Raw genomic sequence first — 14,574 nt, forward strand, 5'->3', positions numbered from 1 at the left:
AACTCTCAGGGTTTTAATTACCTGAGTTTAAGTTGCGCACAGTATCCATCACATCCTTTCTTTTCCCAAACTGCGGAGTAGAAATATGGTTTCCAGTAACAACAAAATCCCACCTCTACCCGCCCCAGTTCAACATCCATCACGTTCCAGCTCAGTTGTGGTCACCTTTTTAACCGTCGATGAAGCATGTTCAAGACAGCTACATCATCTGGATATCTCCCCAGGGGCTCTTTAGCTTTTGGAGGAAAATAAGAACACTTCAGTGGTGATCAAGACCATTCAAGACCTGAGTCACCCTGGAGATGTCTGTCACTCCTACTCATTCCAGAAGGTGAAGGGTGAGCCTGTTTCTGTCTTTGGTACCTCAAGTATATAAAATGACGTGTGCTGAAATTCCCTTTGGGAATCCTCTGCAGAGAGGACAAAAGGAAAAGAGCTGGAGCTGAGGACTATGAGAAGGAGATTTTATATTCTTGCTGTGCTCTCACACTAGCCCCATCCTTCAGAAAAGTTGCAAAATTCTCTCTTTCCCTACAGAAAACCCACTTCTGAGTCCCACTATAAAGAATTATCAGATAACATTTACTTTGGAAATAAGTTTGAGACCCTGGACTAAATGACCTTTAAAGGTTTCTTTCAACCCAAATTATCTATGATTATTGTTAACAGTCTGATTTATGATGATCAGAATCAGTACTGATGATGCTGCCTGCCCAATGCTGGCTGAGAGAACTCTGCAGGATGGGGAGGGAATTCACCCATTCTGAGCATAGAAATTATCAAATTCTACTTCTGCTGTTCCTACTCCGGGATGAATTCCTCTGCTTTCATGGGAACACACAGACATCTACAACCGTATTTATTTTCTTGTAGAGCATCTCAGAAATTCAAACCTAATCCATCAACCAATAGGTACCTAATCTCAGCCACCTCAGCCTACAGCTGAGCAAGAGCGCTCGTACTTTCACATACACAGATCCCTGTTATCACCAGCTGCATCTGGAGCTGTGGTCACCAGCCCACTCCAGCTTCCACCACACCATGGACAACAGCTTGGGTTCTCTCTGACATCTCAGATGCAGGAGGCTGCTGAGGTGGTTTAACGTTTTCTTTCCTCCACCACAGGACCGTGGTCCAGAGACAGTTTGATTCCCCTCTTACTGTGGGAGATGCCATGGTACTTGCATTTCAGCTCTGTCTCAGCACTTAAAGAAAATTCTCCATGATACATTTATTATTTTAACTAACCAAACTCACTGCCTTAAATCCTACTGATTTGGCTGCTAATAAACATCATGAACTGGAGCAGCATCCGAATTTCTGAAGCAGTAAATTCAGCTCTCAGCTACAAAACTGACAGCTCTCATAAAAGAAAGAAAGAAAAAAAATGCAAGTAAGTAAAACATCCTAAGGAAATTATCGTTCAAATTAACTGCAGACATAAATTTATCCATTTGTTATCATAAGTGTTACTTGAAAATTATTTGCCCATAAAAATGAAATAAACCAGAGTGATTTTTTCTTAAACATTGACTTCATATGTATAGTTTTAGTTGCCAAAATATTAACTCTTTTTAACAGCCTGTGTGCTCTTGGCTGTGTGTCTTTCTTGACTGTAAATGGCCCTTTATAAATTGTCTGTATATATGAGGTCTAAGGCTGTTATTACAGATCAATAATTCCTAGCAATCCAAGATGAATTTTCAAAACACAAAACCCAAGTAAATACCCAAATTTTACTTGAAAGTACTCTATTTAGCAACCCTTAGTCATTCAAAGGGAAACATTGCCATGCCCATAACTGAAAAATATCATTTAACTGTACAAACAATAACTGCTGTTTCATTACTAGAGTATAATTACTGTGAATACAGGTAGGGTGATATTTTCACATTAAGCCTGAATATGGTAAACCCTGGCAGGAGAAGAACGAAGTCTATAGAACTGGGTACAAGCTGGGTCCCCTTTTACCCAAAGCCTGTATTTTTCTTGGAGAGGAGAAAGAAATGAAAGTAGAAAGAATAAATGACCATTTTCACTTCTACGTGTTTTATAAAGGAATAAATTAAGAGTCTGAATTACTCCAACACATTTAAATTGTGAGTAATTCCATGGAAGACGGGAAAGGGGGAAATCCATTGAAAAGTCTACTTTTTATTTTTAAGAATGACAGAAAACTGAAAAGCTCTATTCAGAACTGAGTAATTTTTTTTTTTGTTTTAATACTTCTGACTGGAACAAGAAAAAAACATCTTTCAACACCATAAAAATGCTTTGCTTCGCTTTATGAAAAACTGTTTTATCTCAGTGTGCTTGGATATTCAAAGGCCTGTCCCCTTCCCACTCCTTCGTTCCTAGGACTTGTCTGTTTAGTGTTTCACAGCCCTCATGCTCTTGCAGACCAGATTCTGAGCCACCTCTCCTATGATGCACCACAGCTCTAAACAGAACACAGTAAAAGTTTAACTGGGAATCCCAGTTTACAGGAGAACAGACACTCAGGCACTCGGGATTTTGATCAACACCTTCAAGTGGACTTGCTTTTCAGAAGCAGGCAGAAAAATTCTGTTTTCCCCAAATGTCCAATTTTCTACCAAAAAAACTATCAGCCGAAAGATTTTGATCAGCCTTCTTTTAAAAGAGAGGCAGGATGAAGAAGGTAGAAATTCTACATGTAAAACAGTTAATAACCAGCCCATAAACATGCAGAGTTGCACAGGCAACAGAATTAATTGCCTGCTATGTCTCAATCACTTCAATGGCCTCATCTTCCATGTGAAGGCAGAACAGGTGTTTCCAGGGATGACCTGACCTGCTAGACCTGCCAGGACCAGGGTGTGGGATCTGTCCCTACGTGAAGGTTATTTAGATCTGATGAGAGGAGATGCCACATCTCCCTCTGCCTGCCATTTTCAGCCACACATTTTCATCCAGCCAGCTGGGAATTCAGCTTACACTGGATGAGCTGTGGTTTTTTCCTGATGGTGAAGTGCACATTTTGTTATGGGGACAGGGCTTTACACTCTACCAAGCTTCAGCTGAGAAGGGATTTTCTGCAAGATTTCTGCAACACTGACCACATACTTTTTGCTGACAGACACCTGCATCCTCCAGCTCAGTAGCACCAGGCTCCTGCACCAGGTTGCCAGGAAATCATCATCTTGCTTTTCAGATGAAGCCAGTCATTGGGTTTCTTTGGGGTTTTTGATGGGTATTTTTGGTTCTACAGTCATGGAGCAGGACTCACTGAGCCAAACCAGATGTAATTTGCAAATACAACTGTGTGGTGCCTTCTGGCTTAGTCAAACTTGTTATACAAATTCATTACTAGACACTACAGAAGTACCCACCCGTGGCACTGGGATCTTAGACCAAGCTGAGGATGGTGCCCTGAGGGAGCAGCAGAGCCTCAATTGCTACACACAGCTGTGCAAAAGCCAAGTAAACCTTCACTAGGGCAGTATTCATAGGGTACAGCTGCTGCAGGGAGGCCACTGGAGGAACCAGGCAGGGCTCTACCTCAGGAGGGCTGTTTTCCCCATCTCCAAGCCCCTTGGCTCCAGCTATACCTGTGAGTTACAGGATGCCACTGAGTCCATGTGAATCATCGTGTGGGGCTTGACACTCCCTCCTACAGCAGCCCTTGTCCACAAAATTGCATTTGGGGAAGTTTTTCCAAGGTGCTTTTCTCGTAACAGGCTTATTTTCTTATTTAGGAAACACTTGTTTTCCTAATTTGATTTGGCAGTACAGTTTCTCTCCCCAGAAACTATGATGGAGATTATGAAATTTGGAAAACAATTCACAATACACATATATAATTTAATTACTATTCATCCATTAGTTCCAATACCCTCAAAATAAAGGGATTGATGCAGGAATCACGCTTAGCATAATTTGGAGTACATTGTCCAGAACACTTTTTTCAAATTATTTCCCTTTCATCACGTTAGTCTTAAAGATGCAGAATCTTAAATAAAGTGAAATAACTTTTGCACTGTTCTGGGAGCAAATGAGCTCCTGCAGACTCTATCATGCCTGTCCTAACCAAAACTGCATTCCTAAAATTTTACACTTCAGAATTCATGGGAATATGTGAAAGCCTCAACTTTCATCAAAAACACCCACCATTCACTTTTATAAAAGGCAAAAACAAATGCTCAAAGTTTTAGAAAACTATTTGAATTCACAACCCAACCACATACCAAAGAAACCATTAAAATTCATGAATTAAATATAAGAATGAAAAACACAAGATGTATCAACAAACACCACTCATAATTCAGTGCATGGGGGAAATAAAAAGGAAAGAAACCCCCCAAAAAATTCTTCAAGAGAAAAAACTGCACTTGAATCATAAGAGAAAATGAACTTGCTTGCGCTTCAGTCACATAATAATTTTGGCATTGGAAAATTAATAATTTTCTCAGAACTTACTGCACGAAGGAAAAAAACAGAGAAGCAAGAAGGAATTAATTGTACTAAAGTAGGGATGGCCTGCAGGGATGGCCCACTTTGGTGAGAAAGGCCAAAGGGATGCTGGAACAAAGAACCCAAAAGAAAAAGCTTTCCTTGGCATCTCCCGCATCCCAGCTCTCAATAAATCCAGCTGCATGTGTTTTTTCTGTCCAGCCACAGTCAGTGCTGGGAAAACAAAACAACCCAGCAACAAAGGCAGTTTTCAACATGGCCAAAAACGGGTGCAAAAGACAAAATGAGACTTGCTCTCCATAAGCCAGCTTTCCCAAGGGATGCTGCTAGGGAGTTTCAGGTAGGTGCTGTCTGATGGGGACAGGAAATGAAAGCTCAAACCTCCCAGAAGTTAAACGTGCCTTTCTATAGAATGCAGTGTGTAATTAGTATCCATTTGCTTAATTTCACTTCTGTTATCAGCACGGATTGGATTGGATCCATGACCCACATAGTTCAAGATCCTGGTCTGTAACTGATGCCCTGGAAAAGCGTGGAGAGCAGGGCAAGTGGGCAGTGATGCCCAATATGAGTTTATCCTCTCAGCTCCAATATGTATTGGTTAAGGGATTTCCAAAACTGGAGACTACGCCAAAGCTATCATATTCGATAATCTCTGATAAACCTCTCTCCTCAGGTTAGACAACCTGGTTTTTATGAATCCCTGTCCAGTTATGAACCATCATGATATATTTTCCTACTGTAAAAACAGTTAAGCAAAACTCCTTGGCCAGAAACATCAGGCAAGCCTGAGATTAAATAAGCTTGGGAAAATTCAGTCCGGATACACTCAAAAAATACATACATCAAAATGCATGTGTCTCCACTAAAACCCACAGTCTTTAATCAAAATTCCCACTGAAGTGAGTAGCGAAAGGTGAGTTGTTGCCAAAGTTCACAGCAAGAGCCATGGGATGAGGAGCAAAATTCTGTCAAAAATGAGAAATTGCCAAGGAGAGGGAGCAGGAGGAGTAGATTGGTTCTCAGCACAGCAGTCTCAGGCTGCCTTGAAGTTGAGGGAGCTCAAAGAGACACTTAAGCTGGTGCTCAGGATTCAGCTGAGCTGGGGCCTGAACAGTTATTATTTATACTCTTATCACACAGAAATGTGAATTCCACTGGAAAAAGGAAAAGAAATAAAAAAAAGGACAGTGGCACGTACTGTTGCAGACTCACAGAAGTACTGCAGATGTTTCTGTTCTGCAGACTTTAGGGAGAACATTTAAACAGGCAGAGGGACATACTGGATTTTTACTTAATGGTTCAAAATGCTGGTATTTAGCTACACACACAACTCATGCACTTGTGCAAAGCCCAAAACCAGCAAATCTGTACAGAAACACGACCAGAGCAGTTAAGTTACCCATTGAGGAAGTCTTAATTACAGCAACCCCAAGAGGTTTGAAAATCTGGGCCAGCACCATGTGCCACACGTGTGCCTGTGCCACCAAAGGGTTCGTGTGCCATCAGCACCTGGGCTTGCAAATTCAAACTTCAACTTTCTGCTACACTTGTGGCTACAAACCATTGTGTGAACACAATCCAAGCAGCCCACAAGTCAGTCTGGGGAGGGAACAAAGACAGCAGCATGAAGAGCACTCAACTTCACATTTCTACAGCTGGATGGAAAACAAAGGAGTGCAGCCTGTCTGCAGCCAGGCTGGACCCAGACTCACCTCCTTCAACAACTGCATTTTAGAAGCAGGTCTAGACAAACAAAAACCTTTCTGCTTCTGCTCAGAGACAAAATCCTGAAGCATTCAAAACACTTTACTTCCAATCACAACAACTGAGTAAAACAGAAAAATTCATGCCATACCTGCTCCAAAGGCAAAGAAGAAGCTCTTGTCTCTGTTCTCCCTTAAAAGTGACATCACTCTCTTCCCCATCCTCTCATTCCTCTTGTAGATGAGTTCCTGTCTGAAGTAGCTGTCTATCTCCTGAGCCGTCACCTGCTCGTGGGGTGGGAGTGTTGTGTTGATGAAGTTAGGGACCTGAAATGGAGAGAGAAGCTATAGCTCAGGTGGCACTGGTTCAGGAATCACCAAAACACTCCATCCAGTCTTACGTAAGCCACCTGAGCACCACTATCATTTAAAAAAAAAACCAAAACCATTAGGTGGATCAGAGCTTGGGAGGTTGTTAGGAACTCAAAAAAAAAAAAAATAATCAATGAATATACTTTTTTTTTCAAAGTGAAACTAGTATTTTCTAAATAAAACTTTAGTTCATTTTGACTTTCCTCTGTTCCTTCAGCAAAATGTAGTTTCAGGTGTTACATTTGGGTGAGTTACTAGGACCTTTATTCTCTTCTTGCTCAAAACAGTTCGTTGGTTATTTAACACCAAAATCTTGTGATCTGTTCCCAGCCAAGGTCACCATGAACTTGAGTAAGGACTGTAAGATTTGGGTTGTATCTGGGCCTTTTTAATAACTTGACAGTTCTAAAGCAGGCAAGGACAGCGAAACCAGACACAGGAAGATGTACACCGGGTAAACCCTCTCATCCTTCTTGCAGCTTTAGATGCTTTTAGATCTCACCAGAGAGGTCAATGCATTACAACACATAAATCCCTGGAACGTTCCTGATATTTCTGAGGAAGAGATTTTCATAAGAACTGCTCCCTCAGTCCCTGCTTTTGTGAGAAGAGACGTTCATAGACACAGAAGAAAGGCTGAAACCCCAAGGACCAGAGGCAGACCCAGGAATGAGCCAAGATCCAAGCTGTAATGGACAGACAAGTCAAAAGATTATTAAGATAACAACTTATTTTGACACGGTAAAGGTCCAAGGTCTACCACGAGAGTTTGGGGGCCCAAGTGCCCCATGGTGGGAAGTGCTGTAAGTGGGCAGTGTCTGAAGACTGCTAACGGGACCCAGGCACATTCTGAAGGTTTTCTGTGCCTCACCACTGGAAAGCAGCTTAATCTGCAAAACCTAGATCCAGCTTTCTGAGTCCCCAGGTACATGTAAAGCTGCCAGGATTTCCAGTGTTAATCTGAGCTAGTGGTAATGACATTGGAGGCACAGCCCATGAGGGGAACATCCCTCACTCGCTGTGCTGAAATATTTGATGCAGTGATTCTGTTACTCGGGTTATTCTTCCTCTGGTTTTCTACTATACCAAATTCCTGTACTCATTTTCTAAAACTTGCCTTCATATATGTTTTGCAGACCACATCTTACCCTCCCACTTGGCCACACGGTTTTATCACAACAATTTTTGTCTTTTCCCACCCTCTTCATTCATACTGCCTCTCCAAAAGTTTTCAGCAAGTCTTAGGGAGACTTCCAACTTCCTAGTGACTCTCTTTTAAAGCTTTTTTGTTGCAGCCCCATTTGCATCACTCAGTGTGGGGGACCAAGCAGCAGAGATTTCTCACCATGCATTATGCAGGGTGAGTCTACACCTCACTCTGGATTCCCACCAAAGGCTGTACCCAGTTGAGTGAGGCAGAAATGGGGACCACATCTCCTGAGCCAGGGGCTCCCAAGTGGATGGAGCTAACACTGATGCTGACAGAGACCCTGCCCCAGCTTGTTGGGTCTTACAGACCAGCTGGACCTTTCCTTTTCCAAATGACTTCTCAACCTGCTTTGCCAAAATCAGAGTGATCCTCACAGCATGTCCTTCCTTAAGGGTTCAATTGCATTACCCTGCATCATTCCTTTGGGCTTTCCAGCGTGGCTTGGAATCACCAGTGCATCTTGTGAACTCCTCAGAGCATGCAAATACTTTGCACCTTGTTCTCAGTTGAGCCCTTTGGCAGCACTCAACAAATAATAAGTCCCATTAAGCCAGACCTATCGGAGACACCAGTTTCCTGGAAGGAAGCTGCCTCCATGTCTGGTAAGAACATGCACTTGTCTCAAAGGGATGCAGAAGTAGCCTGATGGTGTCAAAGAGGTAAAATGCTGCTGGCTACAGCAGCACAGGATGTAGTGGCTTCCATTCCCGGTGAAAAGCAGGGATAAATTTATATTGTAGGAATAAAGTCTGAGGAACGAGTAGCCATTTTACACTTGCAATAACCTCTGTAACACAAAGCTGTAAATCAGGTGGTCCATGCAGGTATCACAAGCCTTTGCATCTCCTCTGTACTGAGGCTCTGTGCTTAACGGGTTGATGTAGCTCAGGGAGGAGTCAGGGAAGCCTTTAGACATGGAAATGGAAGGTGAAATTTTTTGGAAGCATCTGAAAGCTCAACACCCACATAAGAGAAGTCTCTTCTTCTCTGGTTTTGGCTGAAGGGAAGTGAAGGCTGGGAACTGATGGGACCTGATCTGGAATGACCTGAGATGCTTTAGGGAAAACAAAGTACTGTGAGGACAACCTTCTCCTGCACAAAGCAGGAGCAGCAATGCTGGGGGACCAAGCAGCTTTGTGCATCCCACTCCTGCCAGGGGACAGCTCTGATGCTGGAGGTCTAGATAGCCCAAGAACAGAAGTTCCATTTAGACCTTGACCAAGAAGAGCTTTGCCAAGAAAGGAAGTACCTTTCATCACCTTGTTCAACTCCATCACTTGCAATCCTACATCCACATTCAACCTACAGTTTTTTCCTCCCCTTTATCTAACCTAAAATACAGTACACAAAACAGATCCATTTACTTGCCCTTCCTTCCCTCCCTTTCTTTCCTTCTCTTCTGTGGGAAAGAGTTTGCCAATGGCAGAGAGATAAACTTAAAAACAAGGACTGCGTTTTGTCAGTGTTTCTGGTGCTTGTCCAAGGAACAAGCCAAAGGAAGGCATCACCTCGAGAGGCACATTATCAGCTACAGGTCCCGCTGCACCTTGAGCATTCCTGTATTTCTAATGCCTGGCAAAAATAAAACATGCACGTATGTTCCTGTGTGTGTGTGGCAGAGGACAGAAGACAAATGGTTGCAGTAAGTATGCCCATACACAGTAGTGCAACCACACTCTGAGCTATGACACTGGCCCCATCAATCACCTCTGCTCCTCCCTGAATCGCAGCTCCTTTCCACAGTTGGTGACATACACCATGCCTGGCTTCAAGGAGGCAGCTGCTCCTGTTGATTTAATAAACCCTTTGGATTCTTAACCACCAGACAGGGATCAGGAAGTCAAGAAACAGTCACACGCAATTAGGAAACTATTAACTAGAGCCAGAGTTTAAGTGGTTTGTTTGTTTGTGGTTTTTTTTCTGGAGGGAAAAAAGAAAATCTCTTGTTTTAAATGTGCACCAAAAGGATGCACCTACCCTCTTCCACTTTTACTTTGTTTCCATTCAGTGAAAAAAAAAATAATTTTAACATTTTAATTATATGTATTTGTTGGTTTTGAACTGAGAGGGAATGGGTGAGACATTTGCTGTGCCATTGGGTGAGGGAGTGACCTCCCAACAATAGCTGAACACTGCTACCAGTATTTAAATGTACAGTGGAGTGGATGATGTGAGCGGGTGAAAATCCTAACTTCTAATTTTGCTGTTCATCTAGGAGAGTAATAGTTGGATCAGCAGAAAAACACATCACCTGGGGTGTGCTCACTTTGTAGTGGCTACATGTGACAGGAGATAAATTGATTCTTTATGTCCAGTCTCTGCAAGCTTTCTGAGAATCCAACCAGCTCATATATGTATTTATTTCTCACAGAAATTCAATAATGTATTTAATTGAGGCATTCAAAATATGGAATATTTTGTTTTACTGAATAAGTTAGTACTCCCCCTTTTTTTCTATTCCTATTTTCTTTGGGTTACGACTCTTCTATGGACAGCATAGTAGACCCCAAACTCAGTCATTTGGTATACTCTGCCTTTCTTAGTTAAAATTTTGAGGTTAAAGAAAGGCAATATGAGAATAAAAAAGAAGCCCCAGCCTTGCAGACATTTTTTACCCTCCCTACTGCCTGTATAATTTTAGTTGAGCAGTATCCCTGATGGAATATATGTGTGGGTAGAGCTCTGCACACACATCTGAGCTCACAGTACTGTGGGATGCGGGCCATAATTCTTCACCTTTGAAGTCAGTGAGAGCTTTAGGAAGAAGAAAGAGGAAGGATTGTGGAGTGGTTATGACACTACCCTGAAAAAATGATTCTGCTCCCATGGGCGATACAAATCTCTTGCATGATCACAGGCGTGTCATTTGGGTTTAAACCTTCAAAGGAAACTTGGCACTTAACCTCCACTAAGTATCCTTGAAGCATTTGGCTTTATTCCTCCTGTCTCTCAAAAGTCCATCTGTAAAATGGGGACAGCAAGACTTTCTACCTTGATGTTACTCACAAAGCACTGGCTGACTCTAGCTGTGGAAGGACTCAAAGGAAGATCCAAAGTCCAAGACGATGCTCAGTGGTAACCTCTCTTCCCATAAATTCCCAAAGAGGCTGGAATTCTGCTGCAATCATTAGCATAAGAGCTAACAACATACTTTAGCTTAGAAAAATGCATCAGCCATAACTCAAGATCTATGCTATGCTGTCAGTTTTGTCTAGGGAGACAGAGAGAAAGAAAAGGAAAAAAAAAAGAAGAGAAAAGCAAAATATATTGGTGTAGAGTCTTTTATCACATTTAGGGCTTACTGCCAAAGTTCAGCTGAAAATGCATGGACATGGGATGACATTTAAGTATATTTTCTAATTTACTATTTTTTAATATTTAGACAAATATTCTGGACAGAGGCACAATGCCAGACTTGTGAATATCTATCTGCAAATAATTTTTTTGGACACATATAAGCACCATCAACTATGATTAGCATTTTTTTCCCCCTGCTTTGGATTTGTTGGCTACAGTGGAACTGCTCTAGACTCAGTCCAGTATCAAATCACAATCAGATGTGGACTAACAGTGTTATCGTTCCTACTCCTATACACCACAGTTCCCAATCCTCTGATAACCTTCCTTAGCCTCGTTCTGTTCCAGTAATGATAGAGTATTTCTGGAATGTTCATTCCAACTGTAAGTTTATGTCAATGAAAAACCAATACTACCAACACTGGGACAGAGGGCTGGGTGCCCTTCCTTGCCTTCAAGGTGCTCTTCAACTATAATTCTACCTGCAGATGGAGAAGAGGAAGCTGAGTCAGGGAAAAGGGAAGCCAACTGCTGCCATGGAAAACACAGTGACCCTAAAACCTTTCCAACTGTTATCTTCCTATATCTTGGTCAAGCCTGTTGGCTTCTGAGACTCCTCTCTCCCACTGTCTCCCAATCAACAGATGATTCGAGGTTTTCCAGCCTCACCTCCTGTGAAGTATCCAAACTCCAGATGCTGCAAGTACAGCACCATCCCTAACTGTTGCAGGAGAATATATTAATAATAAAAATGCCTTATTTCTTTATTTCCTTCTCTCCCCAGCATTCACTGGCTAAATAGAGATAATAGGAGGAGCCACACCCAGGGTCACCCATGGCAAGCCAGAGAGCTGGCCATCAGCTTCCAGAATTCCAGTCCAGCACCTCAATCCAAACCCCATCACTCTTTCCCTGACAGGAGGGCTCCACTTCCATGCTAGTAATCCTTATCTCCAGTTGTAAGCAGAGAGTTGTTCCCAGATCACGACAACTACATTAATTTTTTTTAAACATGCTAAAGATTGGGTTCTCTTTATTAGTCTTTTGGTTTATGAGCTTTACGTGGGCAGAGGCCAGAAGACAAGTAATGGATCGCGCTTTGAAGGATTTTCCCTGCATCATTCAGGTCAGGAACTTTCATCCAGTTGACAGCACTATGCAAGATAAGGATCTGAAGAGCTGACAGCTCAGCTTATGGGGGCTGCCAAGGAGCCAAAGCAGCATCCCAAAACCCGCTGGCTCCTCCAGCCCTAAATTCACACCAGCCCTTCTTGGGTCAGAGGCTGACATCTGAGCTCGAGTTATCATTCCTTTATGAAGGGAGGATACCCTCCTGTTAACCAGCCCTGACAAGGCATTGTGGCTTTTACTGAAGTGCTGCAAAATGTACTGCTCTGGACTTGGAAGACACCTGTTTTCCTCTGATTTATGGATCTTTCTGGCATCTGGGAGAGCAATATCCATTTACTGCAGCCTCTGATAGAAGGATTCAAATAGTGCAAAGTGAATGGGCTGTGAGAACAAACATCTCCACAAGGCTGCTGCAGAAATGAGTAATGCTGCCAACTCAACTGGTTTTCCTCCAGCACTCTTGAGTTTCCATCGTGATGGAGACCAGCAATGGCCAAGGAGGGGTTGTCTGGTTAAACTGATTTAGCCCAAAGCCCAAAGTTGGCAGCTGCCAAGAAGATAAGCTTCTAACTTGTTAAGGAAAAGGGAAACCAGGAAGGAGCAGTATCCAGTTTGAGCATGTGATTAACCCATTATTGCTTTCTTTTAAGCACCAAAATTTAAAGTAATATACTAGAAGCCTGAGTTGACTGTAAAAGGAGTCTTTCATCTTCAGAGTAAAGTCAGTTCCATCACTCCTTTCCCTGGGCTGGAGGAGAAAAAAGGCAAAAATACTTTTCACTTGAAGGGAAGTGAGAGAAGAAAGGAAGTTCAAGAGCACAAGGAAAGCCAGAGTAAGAGCAAGCACATTTCTTGGGACCAGCTCTGGGCAGCCATTTCTGGCTGTGAGCTAATCCCTGCCCACCTACATCACTGTTCAGGGTCCCTGTACACTGCAGATACATTGCAGTTCATGTCAGTGAGCTTTCTGCAATTGGCCTCTCTCATTTAAAGCTGGCAGAGTACCCCTCAGCACAGCATGGCAACTTGAGTGTGAAAATAGAGGTCTTTGAAACTGAGTTTCAAACTGGCTAGCTCAGGTCTATGAGCCACTGGAGTATCTAAACTTGTAAACAGAGAAAAATTACAAATAGGAGAAGACATGGAGGGGGAAAGCAGGCTGAATGCCAGTGAAGTCCCTATGGATAGTGCATGATACTTCTAGAAAACAGCTCTGCAGGTGACACAAAAGCTGTAGGAGTCATTGCTGGACTGAGTGTAATATTGCCTGCAGGCAGGGTAGGCTGCAGCCCTTGGACACTTCTGTACCTGCAGCTTCAGCTCCCACCACACCTGTGTGGAGACCCTCCCTGGGATCACCAAACCCATCCTGCCACTGCCTGGTGGCACATGGCTAAACAACAGCTGAGTGTCCTGCCTAGTTCTGCCTTCTCTGTCCATTTGGGCTGAAGAAAAACATGTTTTAAAAAGAAATTTAAAAAGGCAGAAAGGCCATAGGGATGGGCTGTGCATCTCACACACAGTCTCACTGGGGGGTGAGACTTCTATCCCTGTTAGAGAAGACTTTCAACAAATCCCTGGGAAGTCATGACCTCCATGTATGTTTTCTATTTGTTTTTCCACACCAGTTAAACAGTTGTTTTCCAAGCACTTAGGAAAGAAAAAGAAAAAAGAAGAAGCAAGCAACACCAACCCCTCCTACAAGGCCTCCCTCTCCATCCCAACCCTGTCCCTGCTCCCCTTGGTCGCGATGCCAAAATATGCAGCCGGCCTCTCTATCTGAATGAATGTTTTGATTAAAGAAGCCTTAACAAAACACAGTCAGAACAATGATCCCGGCCCCCTTTCTGCAAGCCTCACCAACTATGCAGTGTATATTTAGGACCAGATTACAGGGACCTGCTCATTAATCGAGTAACGATGACAAGCCTGTAGTGTATGCAAATAAAGGCTTGGGTTTCGGAGGGGAGGGTAAATCTTAACTACCTAATGATACTCCTGCTGCATTTAAAGCCCCTTCATCGCTGGGATTGTTTTGAGGCCAGCTTTCATGAGCTTGCAAACATATGGAAAAGTTCAAGATTTTCTATTTCCCTTCCAAATGCTTTGTTTCCTTTGACAAAGAATACTTTTTTTCTGTTCTGACACTAAAACCATCACCTATTATATTGCCATGACACCCAAGTCAAGATACTGATCAAAGGGCAAAGCAGGGCAATAAAGTGAAGAAAAAAAAAAAAAACAAACCAGGGCCAGAAGGTTTGGGTTTGGGGCTGGTTTATTAAAAAATTGCAATTCTTTTTCCAAAGGTATTTTTCATTTTGTCTTCTGTTACACAGTGGGAGAACAGCTGGCCAGTAGCGGGCACAAACTCAGGTTTGGTTGTCTTGGATATATATTGTTCAGGGCTCTTCAGTGAGTTTCTTC

At 42.7% G+C, this 14,574-nt stretch overlaps 1 protein-coding gene across 1 annotated transcript in view; it reads right to left on the reverse strand.

The window, feature by feature from the left end:
- TRABD2B (TraB domain containing 2B) overlaps positions 1-14,574 on the reverse strand; it is a gene marked incomplete at its 5' end in the record, with an annotated part of 277,903 nt that overhangs the window by 108,113 nt on the left and 155,216 nt on the right. The window contains one exon of the mRNA XM_027648864.1: positions 6,290-6,464. Coding sequence (XP_027504665.1) covers positions 6,290-6,464 — 175 coding nt within the window. The remainder of the gene's footprint in view (positions 1-6,289; positions 6,465-14,574) is intronic.

The sequence above is a fragment of the Corapipo altera genome, unplaced genomic scaffold, assembly GCF_003945725.1.
Source record: "Corapipo altera isolate COAL_440 unplaced genomic scaffold, ASM394572v1 112, whole genome shotgun sequence".
NCBI lineage: Eukaryota > Metazoa > Chordata > Aves > Passeriformes > Pipridae > Corapipo > Corapipo altera.